At 46.5% G+C, this 25,145-nt stretch overlaps 2 protein-coding genes and 1 pseudogene across 3 annotated transcripts in view; 1 reads left to right on the top strand and 2 right to left on the bottom strand.

Annotated features, from left to right (window-relative positions):
* LOC121539430 (disintegrin and metalloproteinase domain-containing protein 19) overlaps positions 1–15,432 on the bottom strand; it is a 28,471-nt gene extending 13,039 nt beyond the window's left edge. Inside the window, exons 1-5 of one of the 2 annotated variants that reach the window (XM_041847928.2) lie at positions 14,971–15,432; positions 11,946–12,067; positions 10,004–10,074; positions 1,085–1,163; positions 813–889 (exon numbers count right to left, since the gene is read on the bottom strand). In XM_041847928.2, coding sequence (XP_041703862.2) covers positions 813–889; positions 1,085–1,163; positions 10,004–10,074; positions 11,946–12,067; positions 14,971–15,094 — 473 coding nt within the window. In that variant the 5' untranslated portion in view covers positions 15,095–15,432. Of the gene's footprint in view, positions 1–812; positions 890–1,084; positions 1,164–10,003; positions 10,075–11,945; positions 12,068–14,970 lie in introns of those variants that run through there. The other variant, XM_041847937.2, reaches the window with a different exon arrangement.
* Positions 15,433–17,967: 2,535 nt separating this feature from the next.
* LOC121539421 (probable tRNA(His) guanylyltransferase) lies at positions 17,968–22,023 on the bottom strand. The gene is given in 7 exon segments (XM_041847917.2): positions 17,968–18,270; positions 18,725–18,832; positions 19,176–19,239; positions 19,241–19,262; positions 19,392–19,561; positions 20,401–20,577; positions 21,808–22,023. Coding segments are annotated over 6 exon segments (660 nt in total). The 5' UTR covers positions 20,523–20,577; positions 21,808–22,023; the 3' UTR covers positions 17,968–18,096.
* Positions 22,024–22,242: 219 nt separating this feature from the next.
* LOC121539416 lies at positions 22,243–24,525 on the top strand (annotated as a pseudogene).
* The last annotated feature ends 620 nt before the right edge of the window (positions 24,526–25,145 follow it).

Genomic DNA, 25,145 nt, shown 5'->3' with positions numbered 1-25,145 from the left:
AGAGAGAGAGAGAGAGAGAGAGAGAGAGAGAGAGAGAGAGAGAGAGAGAGAGAGAGAGAGAGAGAGATCTTCAGGGGGATTTCTGATGTTTCCACTCAGTCTGCTGGGGTAGATAGAGCTGTAGGTCTGTAGGCTTCCTGCTGTGTACCATGGGCTATGCTGTTCCAGCTTCTCCCAATAGACAACCAGCACATAGCAGGTTCTGGCTCCGTGGGGATAGGATCAGGGAGCGGATTCATACCAGGGACTGTGGGCGACCCTTCTCCAGATGCTTTCTACAGCTGTGTGTGTGTGTGCGCGCTCGCACACGTTGCACGCTCTGGGCTCTATGCTGCGTTTGCAGTTCTGTCCGGGGGACATAGCAGGGAGATGTATTCATTAATTCCTTTCCTGCAGATATGGGGCCGTGTGTGAGCACTCCTCCTCCTGCAGATGTTCTATCAATGCATGTGTCTGTTATTCTCTTATAACTGTCTCCTCTGTGAACCCAGAAAGGAAACAACAGCATGGCTGGATCCCCACCTCTAAACTCCATCCCCGATGCTGCTGTAGCCTCAATGACTTAACATGGAACCCAATGACCTAGAAACACACTGGCCTGCATATCTCAACAGTCAGTGCATGGTAAATAAATACATCGTCTTTTGACAGTACCTGCTCTCCTATTGCGTTTGTTTGAGAATGATTGTGTGACAAATACATGGCTGAATTATCATTAAAATCAAATGAATGAATCTTTTGGAGTGCTGTCCTATTCCATGCAGTTAGTGATCACCACTTCCATCAGCAGTGTTACCTGTGTAAACTCTTACCTGAGACCTGAGCAGGTGCTGAGTGCTACACTGGACCCCTCCACACCTCGGACCTCACCATGGTAGAAACAGTGGCCCTGCAACATGAGAGTAGAGTTAAACAAACTCACATCACACTCTTTTCTTTTTGCAATGATGGCACCTAAGATTTAAGAGCTTGGTTAGCCTGTCTCGGACTCAGCCAACTCTTTTGCTATTGGACATCCACAAACAGGCTGGTTTCATGAATACCCCCTATTGTGAGATGATTTGGAACATCCCATTGAACTCACAGTGCTGGGTGGAAAGGAGGTCTGGCGGGAACCGCTAGGACTGTACCATATCTCCTGATAACCGGGGGCCAATAACTGACTGGAACATACAGAAAGAGAGAGAGAACATTATCCCACTGAAAACAGTGCTGGTGAATAGAATACACTGTCACCATTAAACAAAGGGGATTAAGATGGAACAGGAAGTCTCTCTCTCTCTCTCTCTCTCTCTCTCTCTCTCTCTCTCTCTCTCTCTGCACATTTCGAAATTCCACCTTGTGCCCCCCACTCCTGCCGACCCCTCAGGCGCACCCAACAGTTTGTGAACCAATGGGTGTATGGTGGTGGGTTAGAGTGTACGGTGGTGGGTTAGAGTGTACAGTGGTGGGTTAGAGTGTATGGTGGTGGGTTCTGTGTACAGTGGTGGGTTAGAGTGTACGGTGGTGGGTTAGAGTGCATGGTGGTGGGTTAGAGTGCATGGTGGTGGGTTAGAGTGTACGGTGGTGGGTTAGAGTGTACGGTGGTGGTTATAGTGTATGGTGGTGGGTTAGAGTGTATGGTGGTGGGTTAGAGTGTATGGTGGTGGGTTAGAGTGTATGGTGGTGGGTTAGGGTGTACGGTGGTGGATTAGAGTGTACGGTGGTGGGTTAGAGTGTATGGTGGTGGGTTAGAGTGTATGGTGGTGGGTTAGAGTGTATGGTGGTGGGTTAGAGTGTACAGTGGTGGGTTAGAGTGTATGGTGGTGGGTTAGAGTGTATGGTGGTGGGTTAGAGTGTATGGTGGTGGGTTAGAGTGTACAGTGGTGGGTTAGAGTGTACGGTGGTGGGTTAGAGTGTATGGTGGTGGGTTAGAGTGTATGGTGGTGGGTTAGAGTGTATGGTGGTGGGTTAGAGTGTATGGTGGTGGGTTAGAGTGTATGGTTGTGGGTTAGAGTGTATGGTGGTGGGTTAGAGTGTACAGTGGTGGGTTAGAGTGTATGGTGGTGGGTTAGAGTGTATGGTGGTGGGTTAGAGTGTACGGTGGTGGGTTAGAGTGTATGGTGGTGGATTAGAGTGTATGGTGGTGGGTTAGAGTGTACGGTGGTGGTTATAGTGTATGGTGGTGGGTTAGAGTGTATGGTGGTGGGTTAGAGTGTATGGTGGTGGGTTATAGTGTATGGTGGTGGGTTAGAGTGTATGGTGGTGGGTTATAGTGCATGGTGGTGGGTTAGAGTGTATGGTGGTGGGTTAGAGTGTATGGTGGTTTGTTAGAGTGCATGGTGGTGGGTTAGAGTGCATGCATAATGTGTTCTGGGTCGACCCGGGCTCCAGACAGATGCTGTGATTGAGAACCAGCTAGTCTGAAGAATGGCTGTCTGACAGCAGGGCTAAGACAAAAGACTTGGTTCAGTCAGAACGGAAAGACAGAGAGAGAGAAAGAGAGGGAGGAAGAGGAAGAGAGAGGAGGGGAAGAAAGAGAGAGAGAGAGTGAGATGGAGAGAGAGGGGGGAGTAGGAAATATGGATAGGGAGAGAGGGGGAGAAGGGGAGGGGGAGAAGGGGAGGGCTAATGTCCATCAGGGTCAGTGGGTCACATTCTCTCATGGTATCAGATGACATCGTCATGGTCTCTCAGTGTGTGAATGTGTGTGTGTGTGTCTGTGTGCCATGGTCTCTCAGTGTGTGAATGTGTGTGTGTGTGTCTGTGTGTCTGTGTGTCCGCCAGGGCGAATGTGTGTGTGACTTCACTAGAGCTAAAAGCAGGGGTGGCAGTGGATGACGCAACTAGAGCCCACTCAGAAATGAATGATGAAGGGGCTTTTATGGCAGAGCCTGGAGGGTGTGTGTGTGTGTCTGACAGACTGTCTCAGCCGGGGGTCAAGCTAAAGTCACACAAGCACATAGATCTGTAGTGGTGAAAGACTAAACATCAACTGAAAGAAAGAAAGAAGGACAAGCTACCAAAGTCACAGAGAGAAGAGATGTCTCTGTTATATATAGAGAGGGGTGGACAGAGGAGAGGAGAGGTCAGAGGAGAGGTCAGAGAGGAGAGGGGTGGACAGAGGAGAGCAGAGGGGTGGACAGAGGAGAGGAGAGGTCAGAGGAGAGGTCAGATGAGAGGGGTGGACAGAGGAGAGGGGTGGACAGAGGAGAGCAGAGGGGTGGACAGAGGAGAGGAGAGGGGTGGACAGAGGAGAGGAGAGGTGTGGACAAAGGAGGGGGGTTCTCTCCCTAGGGAGTACTTGAGTCAAGGCAAAGGGTTAATGTACTTTAAGAAGGGAGTAGGGGGGGCAGATGGCAGGGGGGAACAGGACAATAAACAGATTTGAACACCACATAACCCTCCCCCCTGCGTGCCTTAAATCCCCTTGTCTTTCCTGATCTCTACCCTTACCTTGTCCTTTCCATGTCTCACTTTCTCCCTCTCCGTCTCTCTCTCTCTGCTTCTCTCTCTCTCTCCGTCTCTCTCTCCGTCTCTCTCTCTCTGCTTCTCTCTCTCCGTCTCTCTCTCCGCCTCTCTTTCTGCTTCTCTCTCTGCTTCTCTCTCTGCTTCCCTCTCCCCGTCTCCCACTCTCTGCTTCTCTCTCTCTGCTTCTCTCTCTCTGCTTCTCTCTCTCTGCTTCTCTCTCCGTCTCTCTCTTTCTGTCTCTCTCTGCTTCTCTCTCTCTCCATCTCTCTTTCTCTCTGCTTCTCTCTCTGCTTCTCTCTCTCCATCTCTCTCTGCTTCTCTCTGTCTCTCTCTCTCTGCTTCTCTCTCTCGCCGTCTCTCTCTCTCCGTCTCTCTCTCTCGTCTCTCTCTCTCCCTCTCTTTCTCTCTGTTTCTCACTCTCTGCTTCTCACTCTGTCTCTATCTCTGCTTCTCTCTCTCTGCTTCTCTCTCTCTGCTTCTCTCTCTCTGCTTCTCTCTCTCTGCTTCTCTCTCTCTGCTTCTCTCTCCGTCTCTCTCTTTCTGTCTCTCTCTGCTTCTCTCTCTCTCCATCTCTCTTTCTCTCTGCTTCTCTCTCTGCTTCTCTCTCTCCATCTCTCTCGGCTTCTCTCTCTCTCCGTCTCTCTGCTTCTCTCTCTCTCCCTGTCTCTCTCTCCGTCTCTCTCTCTCCGTCTCTCTCTCTCCGTCTCTCTCTCTCCCTCTCTCTCTCTCTCCATCTCTCTCTCTCTGCTTTTCTCTCTCTCTCACTCTGCTTTTCTCTCTCTCCGTCTCTCTCTCTCTGCTTCTCTCTCCGTCTCTCTCTCCCCACTTCTCTCTCCCCGTCTCTCTCTCTCTGCTTCTCTCTCTGCTTCTCTCTCCATCTCTCTCTTTCTGTCTCTCTCTCTGCTTCTCTCTCTCCATCTCTCTGCTTCTCTCTCTCCATCTCTCTCTGCTTCTCTCTCTCCATTTCTCTCTGCTTCTCTCTCTCCGTCTCTCTCTGCTTCTCTCTCTCTCCGTCTCTCTCTCTCTGCTTCTCTCTCTCCATCTCTCTCTCTCTCCGTCTCTCTCTCTCTGCTTCTCTCTCTCTCCGTCTCTCTCTCTGCTTCTCTCCCTCTCCGTCTCTCTCTCTCTGCTTCTCTCTCTCTCTGCTTCTCTCTCCGTCTCTCTCTCTCTGCTTCTCTCTCCGTCTCTCTCTCTCTGCTTCTCTCTCTCCGTCTCTCTCTCTCTCTGCTTTTCTCCCTCTCCGTCTCTCTCTCTCTGCTTCTCTCTCCGTCTCTCTCTCTCTGCTTCTCTCTCCGTCTCTCTCTCTCTGCTTCTCTCTCCGGCTCTCTCTCTCTGCTTCTCTCTCCGTCTCTCTCTCTCTGCTTCTCTCTCCGTCTCTCTCTCTCTGCTTCTCTCTCCGTCTCTCTCTCTCAGTCTCTCTCTCTCTCTCCATCTCTCTCTCTCTCTCTTCTCTCTCTCTGCTTCTCTCTCTCTCTGCTTCTCTCTCTCTCCGTCTCTTTCTCTCAGCTTCTCTCTCTCTCTGCTTCTCTCTCTCTCTGCTTCTCACCCCGTCTCTATCTCTGCTTCTCTCTCCGTCTCTCTCTCTGCTTCTCTCTCCGCTTCTCTCTCTCCGTCTCTCTCTCTGCTTTTCTCTCTCTCCGTCTCTCTCTCTCTGCTTCTCTCTCCGGCTCTCTCTATCTGCTTCTCTCTCCGGCTCTCTCTATCTGCTTCTCTCTCCGTCTCTCTCTCTGCTTCTCTCTCCGTCTCTCTGCGTCTCTCTCTCTCTGCTTCTCTCTCCGTCTCTCTGCGTCTCTCTCTCTGCTTCTCTCTCCGTCTCTCTCTCTCTCTGTTTCTCTCTGAGGCTGCAGCACAGCCCCGCCTGACTCACCGTTCTCCTCTGGCCACGCCACAGCCTTTCATTAGGCTAAAAGCTCTGAGACACACACACACACCCTCACAGCAGGTTTATGATTAAGTGACTCAAAGACAAGAGCAAAAGGAGAGAGACTGAAATAGAGAAGGAGAGAGGAACGAGAGAGAGGGGAGGAGGGACGGAGGGAGGGAGGGAGGGAGGGAGGGAGGGAGAGAGACAGAGAGGGAGGGGAGGAGAGAGAGAAGGAGAAAGGAGATGGGAAAGGAGATGAAAGGAAAGAATGATCAGGATAGAAACTTCATCTCCCATTCCTTTATCCCCTCATCCTGATGAGAACCATCCATTGGCTGGAGGCTGGTGAGGTCTAGAATTGAGGCAGGGGGATAAGGCTGGAGCAGAGGCCTGTAGGAGAGGACAGTTCAGGGATAAGGAGAGAGAGCGCTGAAGCAAAGAGGACTGGTGTAGTGGACTGGGGTAAAGAGGACCTGGGTAGAGGACTGGGGTAGAGGACTGGGGTAGAGGACTGGGGTAGAGGACTTGGGTGAAATGGAATGGGGTAGAGGACTGAGGTAAAGAGGACTGGGGTAGAGGACTGGGGTAGAGGACTGGGGTAGAGGGATAGAAGAATGGAGTAAAGGACTGGGGTAGAGGGGTAGAGGACTGGAGTAGAGGACTGGGGTAGAGGAGTAGAGGACTGGGGTAGAGGGATAGAGGAATGGAGTAAAGGACTGGGGTAGAGGGGTCGAGGACTGGGGTAGATGACTGGGGTAGAGGGGTAGATGGCTGGGGTAGAGGACTAGTGTAGAGGACTGGGTTAGAGGACTTGGTGAAATGGAATGAAGTAGAGGACTGAGGTAAAGAGGACTGGGCTAAAGAGGAATGGGGTAAAGGACTGGGGTAGAGGGGTAGAGGACTGGGGTAGAGAGGTAGAGGACTGGGGTAGAGAGGTAGAGGACTGGGGTAGAGAACTAGTGTAGAGGACTGGGGAAGGGGCTGAGCCAGGGGTATAAGGCTGGGGTATAGGGTTGGGACTGGGGCTTGGGCTGGGAGAATGCTGGGGCTGGACTGAGCCAGGGGTATACAGTTGAGACTGGGTCTTGGGCTGGGAGAAGGCTGGGGTATACGGTTGAGACTGGAGCTTGGAGAAGGCTGGGACTGAGCCAGGGGTATAGGTCTGGGATATAAGACTGGGGCGTTCTCTGGCTACTCTCCAGACTCAGCCATTGATCAGAGAACCTGATTAGCATAAAACGCCTACTCCCTCACACTGACCCACAGAGTGGAGAGGAGAGGGAGAGGAAGAGAGAGTGTTTATTTATTTTCCCTTTTGTACTTGAACTATTTGCACATCATTTCAACACTGTATATAGACATAATATGACATTTAAAATGTTTATATTCCTTTGAAACTTGTGAGTGTAATGTTTACTGTTAATTTTTTATTGTTTATTTCACTTCTGTTTATTTCCTATTTCACTTGCTTTGGCGATGTAAACATATGTTTCCCATGACAATAAAACCCTGAATTGAATTGAATTGCGAGCGAGCGAGCGAGAGAGAGGCGATGCCCATACATTCCACCACAAAGCCCTCACCTACAGAGAGATTAACCTGGAGAAGAGTCCCCTCAGCCAGCTGGTTCTGGAGCTCTTTTCACAAACACAAACAGACCCCACAGAGCCCCAGGACAGAAACACATTTAGACCCAACCAAATTATGAGAAAGCAAAAAGATAACTATTTGACACAAGAAAAGAAAGAATCAACTGAAAAAACGGAGCAAATTGGAATGCTATCTGGCCCTAAACAGAGAGTACACAGTGGCAGAATACCTGACCACTGTGACTGACCCCACATTAAGAAAATCCTTGACTGTGTACAGACTCAGTGAGCATAGCCTTGCTATTGAGAATGGCCGCCGTAGGCAGACCTGGCTCTCAAGAGAAGACAGGCTATGTGCACACTGCCCACAAAATGAGGTGGAAACTGAGCTACACTTCCTAACCTCCTGCCAAATGTATGACCACATTAGAGACACACATTTCCCTTAGATTACACAGACACACAAAAAATTTGAAAACAAATCAAACATTGATAAACTCCCATATCTGTTAGGCGAAATACCACAGTGTGCCATCACAGCAGCAAGATGTGTGACCTGTTGCCACAAGAAAAGGGCAACCAGTGGAGCACAAACAACATTGTAAACACAACCTATATTTATCTGTTTATTTATTTTCCCTTTCATACTTCAACTACTTGCACATTGTTACAACACTGTACACAGCCAATAATATAACATTTTAAATATCTATATTATTTTAAAACTTTTGTTTCACTTGTTTATTTCCCTTTTGTTTATTGTCTATTCCATTTGCTTTGGCAATGTAAACATATGTTTCCCATGCCAATAACGCCCTTTAAATTGAATTGAATTGAGCGAGCGAGCGAGAGAGAGATAGAATCAGAATGAGGTTAACTATGTGGACTGGAGTCAGCAGAAACACTGGAGAGAAATCTGGACCAATGAGAGAGAAATTAGAATAAGAAGGTGCAACTAAAGTAGTAGCATCCTGGTGTAGCTTCATGTTGCTACGTCTTATACAGTATTCACATGATAGCTCCAGATAATAGCCCTGGCAATGTCAAACACAGCACATTCATTTTGCAACACTGTGGATCGATACTAGGACCATAAGAGGATATGTATTTTATTCAGCTATGATAGAACTCCAGATCTCCAGTATTATTCTAGTACTACAGTGATTACTTTCTCCTTCCTATATTGGAGCTAAAAAAGGTTTTACTGCCAATACTCTTATCATGTTGTTAGTCTATCCTCTTGGTTTGAGTGCACATATTGAATGTTACTCTTGATAAGAGCGTCTGCTCAAAATGTTTAAAATATATAATGTAACCTGACATGTGTGAGTATCATATCTGCCCAGGCAGCATACTGAAATACTGATATATACAATGTTAACCACGGCACAGTGAATTTAGAAAATAACAATAATTGCAGCCGTATGCTTTCAAACAAACACCTTACTGTGGAGAAATGCTGAATGTAACACACTTTCCTCACACTAACTCAACCAGTGAGTTTACAGTGACAGTAAACTGACTGAAATGTTCTAGTAATCTTGCAGTTTTAGTTTCTTTCTTTTTCAGGTTCCTGAGGATGTTGAGCAGTCAGATTACTAAAGGTTCCTCTGAGGATGTTGAGCGGTCAGATTACTAAAGGTTCCTCTGAGGATGTTAAGCGGTCAGATTACTAAAGGTTCCTCTGAGGATGTTAAGCGGTCAGATTACTAAAGGTTCCTCTGAGGATGTTGAGCGGTCAGATTACTAAAGGTTCCTCTGAGGATGTTAAGCGGTCAGATTACTAAAGGTTCCTCTGAGGATGTTGAGCGGTCAGATTACTAAAGGTTCCTCTAGTAGCGGTCAGATTACTAAAAGGTTCCTCTGAGGATGTTGAGCGGTCAGATTACTAAAGGTTCCTCTGAGGATGTTGAGCGGTCATTTTTCCTCTGAGGATGTTGAGCGGTCAGATTACTAAAGGTTCCTCTGAGGATGTTAAGCGGTCAGATTACTAAAGGTTCCTCTGAGGATGTTGAGCGGTCAGATTACTAAAGGTTCCTCTGAGGATGTTGAGCGGTCAGATTACTAAAGGTTCCTCTGAGGATGTTGAGCGGTCAGATTACTAAAGGTTCCTCTGAGGATGTTGAGCGGTCAGATTACTAAAAGGTTCCTCTGAGGATGTTGAGCGGTCAGATTACTAAAGGTTCCTCTGAGGATGTTGAGCGGTCAGATTACTAAAGGTTCCTCTGAGGATGTTGAGCGGTCAGATTACTAAAGGTTCCTCTGAGGATGTTGAGCGGTCAGATTACTAAAGCACAACCTCAGTAAAATAGTACCTAATTTCAAAGAATGTCTGCAAATCACACAGACAAAGACACACACATACACACCCTGATGGTAATCACTCCCCCAGCTGTAATGTGACCACCTGGTGGGATTTTCTCCCTGAGGGGAGGGTCAGCCAGACATAGCCGAGTCACGCTCTCTCTGTGTGTGTCTCACCAGCATAACTTTTCCAACCCTGAGGACAGGTTTAACCCCACCTCTTATTTTCACTGATTTTGTCACTGCAGTAAACTGTCAAAATGGGTTGTCTTTCCATTCAGTTTTTTTAAATAGAAATACATGTGTAATATTCCTAAAGGTGGAAGTCTGCTGTTCCCTGGAAGTCAATGTAATCCCTCCACCTGCGGCCAGAGGGACTCAGAGTCTTTGTGTTGTTAGCCAGATGATCTGAGACATTGTGACACAGGTCAATGTGTCGTTAGCCATTACAGCATCGATGTTGACAGACACATCCTTCCTCTACGTCCTTTTCAACTGATAAGAAGTCCAACAGAAGGACAAGATAGTCACTTCCTGTTTCCCCTCAGGTTTTAGGTGACATCCCTCTATCTTTCTCTACTCCGTCCCCCTCTCCCTCCCTCCCTACGTAAAACACATGTTCACTTTGACATCTTGTCTAACTAAACTCAAACATATGGGAAAGCCTGAATGATGAGGTCTGAGACTGTGTGTGTGTGTGCTACTGTGCTTCCTCACCAAGCTGCCCCTCAGTCACTATCAATGTATAACTTTGTATTGTACAGTACATTATGGTATAGTACAGTAAGGTTCTTACTCATTCCTGTGCAGAAGGAGTGTCATCTCCTCTCCTTCAGCTGTGATAAGGACCTCTGCCTCAGACGGGTGCTGCTCCAGAGAAATAGAATAATATCTCTCTAACATTACATCTCTCTAACATTACATCTCTCTAACATTATATCTAACATTGTCTCTAACATTATACAGTGGGGGAAAAAGTATTTAGTCAGCCACCAATTGTGCAAGTTCTCCCACTTAAAAAGATGAGAGAGGCCTGTAATTTTCATCATAGGTACACGTCAACTATGACAGACAAATTGAGTAAAAACATTCCAGAAAATCACATTGTAGGATTTTTAATGAATTTATTTGCAAATTATGGTGGAAAATAAGTATTTGGTCACCTACAAACAAGCAAGATTTCTGGCTCTCACAGACCTGTAACTTCTTCTTTAAGAGGCTCCTCTGTCCTCCACTCGTTACCTGTATTAATGGCACCTGTTTGAACTTGTTATCAGTATAAAAGACACCTGTCCACAACCTCAAACAGTCACACTCCAAAATCCACTATGGCCAAGACCAAAGAGCTGTCAAATGACACCAGAAACAAAATTGTAGACCTGCACCAGGCTGGGAAGACTGAATCTGCAATAGGTAAGCAGCTTGGTTTGAAGAAATCAACTGTGGGAGCAATTATTAGGAAATGGAAGACATACAAGACCACTGATAATCTCCCTCGATCTGGGGCTCCACGCAAGATCTCACCCCGTGGGGTCAAAATGATCACAAGAACGGTGAGCAAAAATCCCAGAACCACACGGGGGGACCTAGTGAATGACCTGCAGAGAGCTGGGACCAAAGTAACAAAGCCTATCATCAGTAACACACTACGCCGCCAGGGACTCAAATCCTGCAGTGCCAGATGTGTCCCCCTGCTTAAGCCAGTACATGTCCAGGCCCGTCTGAAGTTTGCTAGAGTGCATTTGGATGATCCAGAAGAGGATTGGGAGAATGTCATATGGTCAGATGAAACCAAAATAGAACTTTTTGGTAAAAACTCAACTCGTCGTGTTTGGAGGACAAAGAATGCTGAGTTGCATCCAAAGAACACCATACCTACTGTGAAGCATGGAGGTGGAAACGTCATGCTTTGGGGCTGTTTTTCTGCAAAGGGACCAGGACGACTGATCCGTGTAAAGGAAAGAATGAATGGGGCCATGTATTGTGAGATTTTGAGTAAAAACCTCCTTCCATCAGCAAGGGCATTGAAGATGAAACGTGGCTGGGTCTTTCAGCATGACAATGATCCCAAACACACCGCCCGGGCAACGAAGGAGTGGCTTCGTAAGAAGCATTTCAAGGTCCTGGAGTGGCCTAGCCAGTCTCCAGATCTCAACCCCATAGAAAATCTTTGGAGGGAGTTGAAAGTCCGTGTTGCCCAGCGACAGCCCCAAAACATCACTGCTCTAGAGGAGATCTGCATGGAGGAATGGGCCAAAATACCAGCAACAGTGTGTGAAAACCTTGTGAAGACTTACAGAAAACGTTTGACCTGTGTCATTGCCAACAAAGGTATTGAGAAACTTTTGTTATTGACCAAATACTTATTTTCCACCATAATTTGCAAATAAATTCATTAAAAATCCTACAATGTGATTTTCTGGATTTTATTTTCTCATTTTGTCTGTCATAGTTGACGTGTACCTATGATGAAAATTACAGGCCTCTCTCATCTTTTGAAGTGGGAGAACTTGCACAATTGGTGGCTGACTAAATACTTTTTTTCCCCACTGTATCTCTCTTACATATCTAACATTATATCTCTCAAGCATTATATTGATTATATCTCTCTAATATGTCTCTCTAGCATTATATCTCTCTAACATGTAACGTGTGAAATGTGTTGTGCTATTTTAGAGGACAACCATGTATGTCTCTCTGAGTTAGTAGGGAATGTCAGTGATAAGATAGGATCTCACCTTCTCTCCATGGATGGACCTCCTGTGTCTTGCCGGCTGCAGCCAGTGTGGATAGGTAATCTCATAGCGCTCTATGGGTTCTATTCTGTGGCTGCTCTCCCGAGGGCTCGGTCCCAGCTCCTCTACACACAGGAATTACAACCATGTCAATAAAGGGGGCAGTAGAAGATTTTAATATGACGTCTCCTGATAAAATATAATAAAACAAGCTTGAGTAGTCACTGTAAAAACAAATCAAATACATTTTTATTTGTTACATGCCTCGTAAAACAACAGGTGTAGACTAACAGTGAAATGCTTACTTACGGGCCCTTCCCAACAATGCAGAGAGAAAGAAAATAGAGAAATAACAGAAACGTAAAACACGTAATAATGAAACACAATGAGTAACGATAACTTGGCTATATACACGGGGTACCAGTACAGAGTCCATTTGCAGGGATACGAGGTAATTGAGGTAGATATGTACATATAACTAAGAATAGAGTGACAGATAATAAACAGTAGCAGCAGCGTATGTGATGAGTCCAAAAGGTTAGTGCAAAAAAGAGTCAATGCAAACAGTCCGGTAGCTTTTTGGTTAAAGGTGCAATATGCAGAAATTGCTCCGCCATTTTCTGGTTGCTAAAATTCTAGTTTATGTGACAAAACAAGAGAATCATTGTACCATCTAAACCACTGTGAAATATATTTTAAATAACCAAAAATATTGTATTTTCAGCTGGTGTACAAAACCGGAAGTAAAAGACACAAAAACAAAACTTAAGAACGGGAAGCCTATAAATAGCGCAAACAGAACAGATCTACAGCTTCTTAGACTTGCTTTCGATGCAAATGACAGATCTATAACTAAGATATCTATGTACATTTGGTCAGGTCGCCCAAAATGTTACATAATGCAGCTTTAACTATTTAACTAACTATTTAGCGGTCTTATGGCTTGGCGGTAGAAGCTGTTCAGGGTCCTGTTGGTTCCAGACTTGGTGCATCGGTACCCTTTGCAGTGCAGTAGCAGAGAGAACAGTCTATGACTTGGGTGGCTGGAGTCTTTGACAATTTTTAGGGCCTTCCTCTGACACCGAATATATTGATAAAAGTCACCTTGTCCAAGAGAGATTGACATGGTTATCAAAAAGTCATGCCAGAGTAAGCCTACACAAAACACAACCCTTATTTTAAGTTTCTAAAATTCCCTATGGGAAAAATTAAAAGTGGGAAAAGAAAATCAGTTTGACTGCTAGGTTTTATGGGTATTATGACACCTCCACTGTGGGGCTCTATACAGTTAGTTGAGTGCAGTCTCGGTTTGTGGTGGTAAATAGACAGCTACGAAAAATATACACTGAACAAAAATATAAACGCAACATGTAAAGTGTTAGTCCTATGTTAAAGTGTTAGTCCTATGTTTCATGAGCTGACATAAAAGATTCCCAAAATGTTCCATACACACAAAAAACGTATTTCTCTCAAATGTTTTGTGAGCAATTTTCCTTTGCCAAGATAATCCATCCACCTGACAGGTGTGGCATATCAAGAAGCTGATTAAACAGCATGATCATTACACAGGTACACCTTGTGCTGGGGACAATAAAAGGCCACTCTAAAATGTGCAGTTTTGTTACAAAACACAACACCACAGCTGTCTCAAGTTGAGGGAGCATGCAATTAGCATGCTGACTGCAGGACTGTCCACCAAAGCTGTTGCAAGAGAATTTAAAATTCCATAAGCCACCTCCAACATCATTTTAGAGAATTACAATTTGGCAGTACGTCCAACCGGCCTCACAACCGCAGTATGGCATAGTGTGGGCGAGCGGTTTGCTGATGTCAACGTTGTGAACAGAGTGCCCCATGGTGGCGGTGTGGTTATTGTATGGGCCTGCATAAGCTACAGACAATGAACAAAATTGCATTTTATCTATGACAATTTGAATGCACAGAGATACCGTGACGAGATCCTGAGTCCCATTGTCGTACCAGTCATCCGGCGCCATCACCTCATGTTTCAGCATGATAATGCACGGCCCCATGTCGCAAGAATCTGTAAACAATTCCTGGAAGCTGAAAATGTCCCAGTTCTTCCATGGCCTGCATACTCACCAGACATGTTACCCTTTGAGCATGTTTGGGATGCTCTGGATTGACGTGTACCACATCGTGTTCCAGTTCCCGTCAATATCCAGCAACTTCGAACAGTCATTGAAGAGGAGTGGGACAACATTCCACAGGCCACAATCAACAGCCTGATCAACTCTATGCGAATGAGATGTGTTGCGCTGCATGAGGCAAATGGTGGTCACACCAGATACTGACTGGTTTTCTGATCCACGCCCCTACCTTTGTTTGTTGTTGAAGGTATCTGTGACCAACAGATGCATATCTGTATTCCCAGTCAAGTAACATAGCCTCCCGTGTAGCTCAGTTGGTAGAGCATGGCGCTTGCAACGCCAGGGTTGTGGGTTCGATTCCCGCGGGGGTGGGGGCAAGTATAAAAAATGTATGCACTCACTAACTGTAAGTCGCTCGTCTGCTAAATGACAAAAATTTAAATGTAATCCATAGATTAGGGCCTAATTAATTTATTGATCTTTGAAATTGTTGCATGTTGCTTTATATTTTTGTTCAGTAAAGATGAAAACTCGCTTGGTAAATTAGTATGGTCTACAGCTTATGAGATTAAAAATATGCACATTCTACAGGTAGCCAACAGGAAATTCTGTAGTTGACTGTATATACACCTGAACTCAGTACATTCTTTGAGAAGTTGTCAAAATAATAGACTGCACTAGAAAACTTGCTTATGTTATGAATGAATAAGAACATGTATTATTTCAAACATTCACAATATCCTATACTAAGAAAGACTCAATAAGACATGAAAACACCTGTAAACACACATGGGCTGAGTTAACTAACATTATGCACAGTTCAAAATAAATTATCCTTAAATATTTATCAATCATCCAGAAAAAGTAAATGTCCAATCATTAACTTACTGATTATTGTAATGAATAAACAGACTTACCGGCAGCAGCGTCGTGACCAGATACAACAGACCCAACACAGCAGATAACGACAATCAAATAAAGACTCAGACAGGAATATACAGAACTCAGATTAAAGCAGGTTAACTGTTCTCCTGGACTCATGCTAAAATAAAGGGTTTGAAATTAAACCCGAAAATATAATCGGTAACAGGAGTACGAAAAAATGCATATGCAAAGGACAAATAATAGCTGCCTGTCGACAGATCCTATGCCGCGGCTAAATGTGTAGGCGACAATAGCGCTCTATCGCTCTGTCTGTTCGGGATGCTTCCACAGAGGAAGAGCGCATCTTTTATCTGTTTCATTCAGTTATTCATTTCATTTTCAGTCCCTCCCCTTTACCCTATAAGTAACTGGTCGTGCGTGCGCCCGGCAGCGCGACTGAGACGCTCCAACGATTTCTGTGAGCCTATCGGTTTTGAAGACGGTTGAAGACTATATATTATTTTATGACGGCCCTAACACCTATGCGTTAGCATATAAAAAAATTAATGATTTTTTTTCAAGTAATGATATGATAGGCGAATGGGAATTTTCAGAAATACAGAACGTCTCATGGCAATACTATAAAACATTTATACTAAAGATTAATTCTGTCACACAGCTCAGGCAATGTCCTAAAGGCCTCCTATTCCCTATATAGTGCACTGCTTTTGACCAGAGCCCATTTGACTGTAGGCACTCTGGGTGATAGTTATTGTTAGCACACTGGTGGTTTCTTGGCAGAGGGACAGTACAGCATGCCATGACCATGCTGGGGTTGGCACCATCTCTGGGCAGGGATAGTAGTGGAGGGCAATCTGGTTTATGTAGGCCTACAGTACCAGCATTGTGTTTGATTTGACTGTACCTGAGAAACTAGGCTCCATCTTGTTTTTGCCCAGTCCCACCAAAAGCAATAACATTTATCAGCCACTGTAAACCAGGGTGTGTTGAACATGTCACACACTGTCAGGTGGAGGGGGTTTGAGTATGTCTGATAATATTAGAAGTGTCTAGTGTGCAGGAGACAGACCAGTATGCCATTCTCCTCTCTCATCTAAAAGGAACTCTGGCACCGAAACACCATTCATTTATTGGTCAGCTATTGATTTTTATGTGATTCCATTAAAAGCCATTGCACGCAGGCACACAAACACACTTACCAGAAACCTGCTGGGACATCATGGAGACACAGGACGAAACATTAATAGTCAAAGACTACAGAATTGTCCTTTGTGAATTGAAATGGTGAGATATTCAGTTCACACCCACAAGGAAGCTTAAGTGACCAAAAGCAGCTGCAAACAGAGAAGAAATGAGACCGAAAGAGAGAAATTATCAGACATGCTTCTCAGTGAGACAAGCAGATCCTCTCTGTGGTTAACTGGCACATGCCCACACGCCCAACAGTAAGCCTACTAGTTTATTAGGATGATATAACATGCCAGCATTACCGCCGGCAAAACATAATCAACAAATACTCTCTTGGTTTAACAGTTCCAGGCATAGAAAGACAGACCGTATTTAAATCACAGTAAAATATTTGAATACAGTACATGAGCAAAGAGCATGATGGTGTTTGAGTTATGAAAGGACCGCCGACAATTTGTTCCAATCAAGAGTTCGTGATTAACAGTATCTGTCCATAGAGAGTCCATGCCAGCTCTCAACCCTCTCCATCCCACAGCAGGAGAATTTAGGAGTACAACGAACTCACCCTAGGCTAGACTCTGTCCATGTTCAACATTATCCACAGAGGGCCGGTGTCTGTGCTGGTTTCAGCTCTACATTATCCACAGAGGGCCGGTGTCTGTGCTGGTTTCAGCTCTACATTATCCACAGAGGGCCGGTGTCTGTGCTGGTTTCAGCTCTACATTATCCACAGAGGGCCGGTGTCTGTGCTGGTTTCAGCTCTACATTATCCACAGAGGGCCGGTGTCTGTGCTGGTTTCAGCTCTACATTATCCACAGAGGGCCGGTGTCTGTGCTGGTTTCAGCTCTACATTATCCACAGAGGGCGGTGTCTGTGCTGGTTTCAGCTCTACATTATCCACAGAGGGCCGGTGTCTGTGCTGGTTTCAGCTCTACATTATCCACAGAGGGCCGGTGTCTGTGCTGGTTTCTGCTCTAAATTATCCACAGAGGGCCGGTGTCTGTGCTGGTTTCTGCTCTACATTATCCACAGAGGGCCGGTGTCTGTGCTGGTTTTCTGCTCTACATTATCCACAGAGGGCGGTGTCTGTGCTGGTTTCTGCTCTACATTATCCACAGAGGGCCGGTGTCTGTGCTGGTTTCTGCTCTACATTATCCACAGAGGGCCGGTGTCTGTGCTGGTTTCTGCTCTACATTATCCACAGAGGGCCGGTGTCTGTGCTGGTTTCTGCTCTACATTATCCACAGAGGGCTGGTGTCTGTGCTGGTTTCTGCTCTACATTATCCACAGAGGGCCGGTGTCTGTGCTGGTTTCTGCTCTACATTATCCACAGAGGGCCGGTGTCTGTGCTGGTTTCAGCTCTACATTATCCACAGAGGGCCGGTGTCTGTGCTGGTTTCTGCTCTACATGCCCAGAGGATGCCTGGTTGTTCTTTAAAAGTCATTTCCTCTCAATCTTAAATAAACATGCCCCATTCAAAAAAATACAGAACTAAGAACAGATATAGCCCCTGGTTCTCCTCAGACTTGACTGCCCTTGACTAGCACAAAAACATCCTGTGGCGTACTGCATTAGCATCAAATAGCCCCCGCGATATGCAACTTTTCAGGGAAGTTAGGAACCAATATACACAAGCAGTCAGGAAAGCAAAGGCTTACTTTTTCAAACAGAAATTTGCATCCTGTAGCACTAACTCCAAAAAGTTTTGGGACACTGTAAAGTCCATGGAGAATAAGAGCACTTCCTCCCAGCTGCCCACTGCACTGAGGCTAGGAAACACTGTCACCACCGATAAATCTACAATAATCAAGAATTTCAACAAGCATTTTGCTACGGCTGGCCATGCTTTCCACCTGGCTACCACTACCCCGGCCACCAACTCTGCACCCTCCGCTGCAACTTGCCCATGCCCAATCCACAGAGGGCCGGTGTCTGTGCTGGTTTCTGCTCTACTAGGAAAAGTTCCGCTCAGCAGTTGTCATCTTCTAGAATGTGGGGGTGTTCCTCCCAGAACTGGTCCCCTATGACGTCACAGTGGTGGGCACTGACACGTCTCCTGGTGCGTGTCACTGGCACCTCCTCCTCCTCCTCCTCCTCCTCCTCGTTGGGGAGCTTCACAGTCTTGGTCACTGTTTCTTCCAGCTGGGACAGAGGGAGGGAGGAAGGGGGGTAGAGAGTTTGACAGAAGCGAATGATGGGGTTAACCATCATAATAATAATAGTAATTAGCAGGTGGGTGCTTACATTTGTCCTACTTCAGACGTGTGAATTATAATCTCACTCCCCCAGACACCCTTGGAGTGGGGTGTCACGGCCAGGGATCAGCCAGGCGACCCTGGAGCAATTAGGATTAAGTGCCTTGCTCAAGGGCACATTGACCGATTTTTTTACCTAGTCATCTCTGGGATTCAAACCAGAGGCATTTCAGTGACTGGCCAAACGCTCTTAACCGCTACCTACTGCCCTCACACACAAGCCAGGAAGTATTTCTATGAATGGATCTGAAATGGCATCCTATTCTCTATATAGTGCACTACTTTTGACAGGAGGCTCTATATAAGGAATAGGGTGCATTAAAGACAACCTGAGATCTCACCTTCTCCCAGATGAGGGTGGTTCCTTTCCTGTGGACCAGAGGCTCCTTGTTGTAATTGATATCAAACTCAGAAAACATGATCTCATTCTTATCTGCTGCCAACGTTCCCTGGGAGAGAGAGAGACAGACAGAGACCAAGAGAGAGGGAGCGAGAGAGAGAGAGAGAGACAGACAGAGGCCGAGAGAGAGGGAGATACATCAGAGATTTGATTATGTATCTAAAGGGCTTGGTAAATTAAATATGGAAAGGTCAACTGAGGTAGTTTTCAGTGAAAGTAAACAACACGATGTAGTCATCCATCCTAAAGCTATTATCATAATAATTATAAAGTTATGACCAACAAGCAGATGCCCCTTAGAAAATTACATACCTCAAAAAGAGCAGATATTTTAAGACTGTGACATACCCCCAAAGCTGTAATTATGCTAATCTGACTGGAGTAAGTCTCACCTTTAGCCTATCCTCTGCCTGTGTAGTGGTGAGTCCACCTTTCTGCACCAACGTCCAAAACACTGTTATACAAGTTGTTGACATGACCTGGAGAGCACACACACAGGATTATGAAAGAGAACCAGAAATATGGAAGAAAATCTACTGTATTCAAAGCACACACCCACAGGATCATGTATTGGGGGAATAGGAGAGTGTGTGTGTGTGTACACTTACAGTCAGCCTGCCTCCAGCTGAGGTAGTCCCGGAGGTTGCGGTTGCTAGGATACAGAACCACCCGCCCGTCAAACCCTGGGGGGTAGAGGAGGGGCTGGTCTCCGAAATAGTCCCTCCAGTAGAACACATAGGAAGAGGAGAACTGGGACACTACATGGGTCATCAGCTTACTGTAGGGGGGAGGAGGGCAGGTAGAGGAGGGGGAGAGGAGTGGAGGGTGGATGGATGGAGGAGGGCAGGTAGAGGAGGGGGAGAGGAGTGAAGGGTGGATGGAGGAGGGCAGGTAGAGGAGGGGAGAGGAGTGAAGGGTGGATGGATGGAGGAGGGCAGGAGAGGAGGGGGGAGAGGAGTGGAGGGTGGGTGGATGGAGGAGGGCAGGTAGAGGAGGGGGAGAGGGAGTGGAGGGTGGGTGGATGGAGGAGGGCAGGTAGAGGAGGGGGAGAGGAGTGGAGGGTGGATGGATGAGGAGGGCAGGTAGAGGAGGGGGAGAGGAGTGGAGGGTGGGTGGATGGAGGAGGGCAGGTAGAGGAGGGGAGAGGAGTGAAGGGTGGATGGAGGAGGGCAGGTAGAGGAGGGGAGAGGAGTGAAGGGTGGATGGATGGAGGAGGGCAGGTAGAGGAGGGGGAGAGGAGTGGAGGGTGGGTGGATGGAGGAGGGCAGGTAGAGGAGGGGGAGAGGAGTGGAGGGTGGATGGAGGAGGGCAGGTAGAGGAGGGGGAGAGGAGTGGAGGGTGGATGGATGGAGGAGGGCAGGTAGAGGAGGGGGAGAGGAGTGGAGGGTGGATGGAAGAGGGCAGGTAGAGGAGTGGAGGGTGGGTGGAAGAGGGCAGGTAGAGGAGGGGGAGAGGAGTGGAGGGTGGATGGAGGAGGGCAGGTAGAGGAGGGAGAAGATGAGAAAAGTGAGGGGTCACTCAAACGCAATAAACATTTATTGTGTGTGGCTGTGGATGTGTGTGGTTGGGGAGTGTCTGTGTGGCGGTGTGTGTGTGTCTCTCTGTACATTCTATTACCTGGCTCTCCTCTTGAACCAGTTGGAGGTCCACTTGAAGACGAAGCTGAACTCGTCACTCTGTCCGTACGAGATGATGATGTCATCCAGGTCCTCCATGACAGACCTGGCACTGCGCATCATCAGACCCAGAGCTCTGTCATCATTGGGCTTCAGGAAGTTGTGCTGCTCTGCAAACCTACAGCAACACAGGGTCAGTCAGTCAGTCAGTCAGTCAGTGGGTCAGTCAGTCAGTGGGTCAGTCAGTCAGTCAGTGGGTCGAGCTACAGTTACTAACACTAGTGGTAATTTGTCACCTGGCTTCTCATTCAGTTTCCCCAGTCCACTTCAAGGGTGCATCTCAATAATAAAATGCCTCCTTCCCTTCCTTCTTGGTCACTAAGCAATTGACTGTGAAATGGGACAGGAACTTCCTTTTATGGTAACGATTTTCTCCACATATTCAGTCTGCACAGATCATTCAGTTCAGAAGAGAGGAGAGGATGCCAATTAATCCCAAAGGTCTTCGATGGGGTTGAGGTCAGGGCTCTGTGCAGGCCAGTCAAGTTCTTCCACACCGATCTCGACAAACCATTTCTGTATGGACCTTGCTTTGTGCACAGGGGGCATTGTTATGCTGAAACAGGAAAGGGCCTTCCCCAAAACTGTTGCCACAAAGTTGGAAGCACAGAATCGTCTAGAATGTAATTGTATGCTGTAGCATTACGATTTCCCTTCACTGGAACTAAGGGGCCAAGCCCGAACCATGAAAAACAGCCCCAGACCCTTATTCCTCCTCCACCAAACTTTCGTCCATCTAACTGCGAGATGGTGAAGTATGATTCATCACTCCAGAGAACGCGTTTCCACTGCTCCAGAGTCCAATGGCAGCGAGCTTTACACCACTCTAGCTGACGCTTGGCATTGACACATGGTGATATTCGGCAGTGTGCAGCTGCTCGGCCATGGAAACCCATTTCACAAAGCTCCCGACGAACAGTTCTTGTGTTGACGTTACTTCCACAGGCAGTTTGAACTCGGTAGTGAGTGTTGCAACCGAGGACAGACGACTTTACACGCTACGCGCTTCAGCACTCGGCGGTCCCGTTCTGTGAGCTTGTGTGGCCTAACACTTCGCGGCTGAGCCGTTGTTTCCACTTCACAATAACAGCACTTACAGTTGACTGGGGCAGCTCTAGCAAGGAAGACATTTGATGAACTTGTTGGAAAGGTGGCACCATATGACCGTGCCACGTTGAAAGGCACTGAGCTCTTCAGTAAGGCCATTCTACTGCCAATGTTTGTCTATGGAGATTACATGGCTGTGTGCTCGATTTTATACACCAGTCAGCAACGGATGTGGCTGAAATAGCCGAATCCAATAATTTCAAGAGGTGTCCACATACTTTTGTATATATAGTGTACTTACAAATGGTTGTCATCCTCTTCGGTTCATGATGAATACTTCCTTAATACAATGCTATAACTTAGTTTACTTTAGTTTAACCATTGTAAGTGATGCTATTGTCGAGGCAGTGCTGTAAAAAAAATGTTTTTGTGAGAATGTAGCTGGCAAAGGACAGAACAAGTTATTTTCGCCAGCGATTGTAAACAGTCCATCCACCAAATAGGTCCTACTCGAACAGATACTGCGAGTTTCAGTTCCGGAACAGTTTCTCATCTACGATCTCACTACAAAAAAAGAAGAAACAAAAACAAACTAATATTAATTATTTTTGTTGATTGTCTTTTAGTTCAGTTCCTGGACATAATTCCCTTTAAAAAAATTATAAAAAAACAACTAATATGTAATTTGTTGCATCTGCCTCAATTCTGCTTCATGGTACCTCAGCGCCCTCTCCTGGTGAAAATAGAGAAATGCAGCGGAAGAATAACTTTCCCATGATTCTTAGCCTCGTGCATGTCTGCGGTTGTTTCAAACATGGAGGAGATGGAAAGAAGAGGAGATAAACAACAAAAATGTCCAGAATCAGAAAAGAAAGACTCAACAAGTGCATGTGCTTCAGATGCAACCGAACATACGGCAGAAGAAGAAGATGATATCGCGGCAAAGTTGGACGTCACCTCCGATAAATTTGATCCACTCCTGGCGCTCTACTCGACTACAGTGCCTCTTCCATACCCCAACGTGAAATGCTTCAACAACATTGCGGAGTATGAGAGCTTTCTGAAGGGGGGGCGGGGCCGCGCCAAGCCGGAGAACGTGGAGAAAAAACAGAGGAAAGCTAGGAAAGGTGTAGCGGATCCGGAGAGGATAGAGAAACTGAAGAGGTTGATGGTGAACAACCCGATAGAGGGAGAAGATGGAGAGGAGGGGACCAGCGGCACTGCCCGGCGTTGTAGAATGCAGAAGGCTGCCAAGAATGTCCTGACCAGGATGCCTCGTATGTCGTGAATTATTTCTAGCTATTGTAGGTCTGCTTTGAATAATTTAGTTTTTGGTGGTTTGGTTTCGGATCAAAACATGACCTCTTTCATTCTTACTTATGATCATTGTCTCATATTGCCACATATATAGGCAAATTAAAACACTTTATTGATATGTGGGGCATTATTGATGAGTCAAACTTGTGGTTGACAGCCAGGAGAATTCTATTTCAGCCAGGTGAATTCACCTGTTTATACAGTCCATACAGGAAGTCCTCTGGGGGAGCTGCACCGCTGCGTGGAGGAGAGGATCAGGGTGAAAGTTCACATCAGAACCTTCAAGGGGCTCCGTGGAGTGTGTTCTGGCTTTATAGTGGCTTTCGACAAGTTCTGGAACATGGTGAGAGCTCACCCCCTTCCCTCGCCCTTACCCTACACCGCCTCTCGACAGGTGGCTTACAGACTAGACTATAGTCTGATGTAAGACAGTGCTCACATTACATTTAACATTTTAGTCATTTAGCAGACGCTCTTATCCAGAGCGACTTAAAGGAGCAATTAGGGTTAAGTGCCTTGCTCAAGGGCACAGACATATTTTTCACCTAGTCGGCTCGGGGATTAGAACCAGCGACCTTTCGGTTACTGGCACAACGCTCTTAACCACTAAGCTACCTGCCGCCACATAACCTTACACATCGCTGTCCTCTCTCTCACTCACACTCTATTCCCTCTCCTCTCTCTCTCTCTCCCTGCCAGGCGATGGTAGATGTAGATGAGACCTACAGGGAACCTCTGCTGGGTGAAGCTCTCTACCACGAGAAGGCCCTAACTGTCACACGGGTAGGTCTGGCTGCCACCGAAGGGCTCGGATCCTCTAGTCTAGTGGTGCATTCTAGAGAATAGGGTGTTGTTTTGGATGCAGATGATGACATTTCCTCATGTACCACTCACTAAAAAAGGTACAGCCATTATCATTCTCTGCATTCAGAAAACAAACTCATTAGCTACCGCAAAGACTGTTTTAACCCCTTTGTCCCCCCTCTCCTTCTGTAGCTCTTTGACAAGTTGAAACTCCAGGAGAGTGCGGCGCTGAGAGAATGTGAGAAGAAGCAGATAGACAAGAGGAAAGCTGAACCCTTCCATCCCCCGTCTGAGACCCAAACCAGAGACGGCAGACGAGGGGACCCTCAGGAGGAGAGGGGACCCTAGGGCAGTGGACCCCCGACTTGCGAGGGCCACAGTGAGCAATGAACCTGGAGCCCTAGGGGCCACAGCTAAGACCCAGGGGTCAAATGTTAAAGGTCAGGAGTCAGGGACCGAGGGGCCCCAGAGAAGAGGGCCCCAGCCCTACGGGAGGGTTCACACACGCCACGTCAACCAGCTCTTCATACGGGGAGAGAACGTGCTTCTAGTCAACCTACAACCATTCTGAACCTATTGCGTATTTTAGCCAGCAGGGGTGGCAACCTAGCCTGGAACCGGAAGGCAGTCTGTTCCTGCTCTCTTGCCAACTCCTTATGGAGTTTCCATGCCAAACATGAGCAGAAGCAGATAGACTGGCACCTGGGCTAGTGGCAACCCTCCAGGAAAGTTACTAGACCTGAAGGTCCAACACACTGACGCGTTACCAAGACCTACTACAGTATCTACACTGGTTTAGACCAACCAAGAAGTCTCACTGCTGCTGCATATCATATTGATATTTATTCTCTGCTTTACGCAGGCAGAAATTAATTAGAAATAAAACATGAATTACCAAGCTGTCTTCTCTTATCTGATCTTTGCCTCTGGGTCATATTGAAATGCAGGCATGGAGTGCACCACTGTAAATAACCACCAGAGGGCAGTATAGACTCATAAGACATCTCACCAAGTTAAAATAAAAATAATGTAAGAATATAAAAGTAGCCTAACCCAATAAACGTAGTTAAATTTTTATTGTAAATATGCAGGTTATAACCTCAAACAACTGCAAATCAGAAAACCCATAAATGTCATCCATGCTATGCCCGTCCAACCAACTCCAACTTCAGATAACACATGGGGGCATATTACCACTAAAAATAGGAAAGTCTACTGTTTGTCACATTATCTTGCTTTTCTCTGTCAGTTAGAGCAGAAACGGCAGCGTGGCCTGGTCTCAGAGGACCTCGTGTGTGTGTGTTATGAATAATGGAAATGGGGAAGCTCGAGATTGCAGACGGCACTAAGCAGCAACTCTTATTTGTCTAGACATTTCAGATTGTGCTTTATTCTTTAATGGCCACATTAGCCAGAAACAGCATGTCATTGGTTTTGTGTAGCTGCTGCTTTGTCTATAAACTACAGAGAGGTTACCCAAGGACAATAAACCTGAACCTTCAGAATTGCACATTTTCC

This window comes from Coregonus clupeaformis, chromosome 3, assembly GCF_020615455.1.
Source record: "Coregonus clupeaformis isolate EN_2021a chromosome 3, ASM2061545v1, whole genome shotgun sequence".
Taxonomy (NCBI): domain Eukaryota; kingdom Metazoa; phylum Chordata; class Actinopteri; order Salmoniformes; family Salmonidae; genus Coregonus; species Coregonus clupeaformis.
This window is presented reverse-complemented; position numbering and strand designations above follow the sequence as displayed.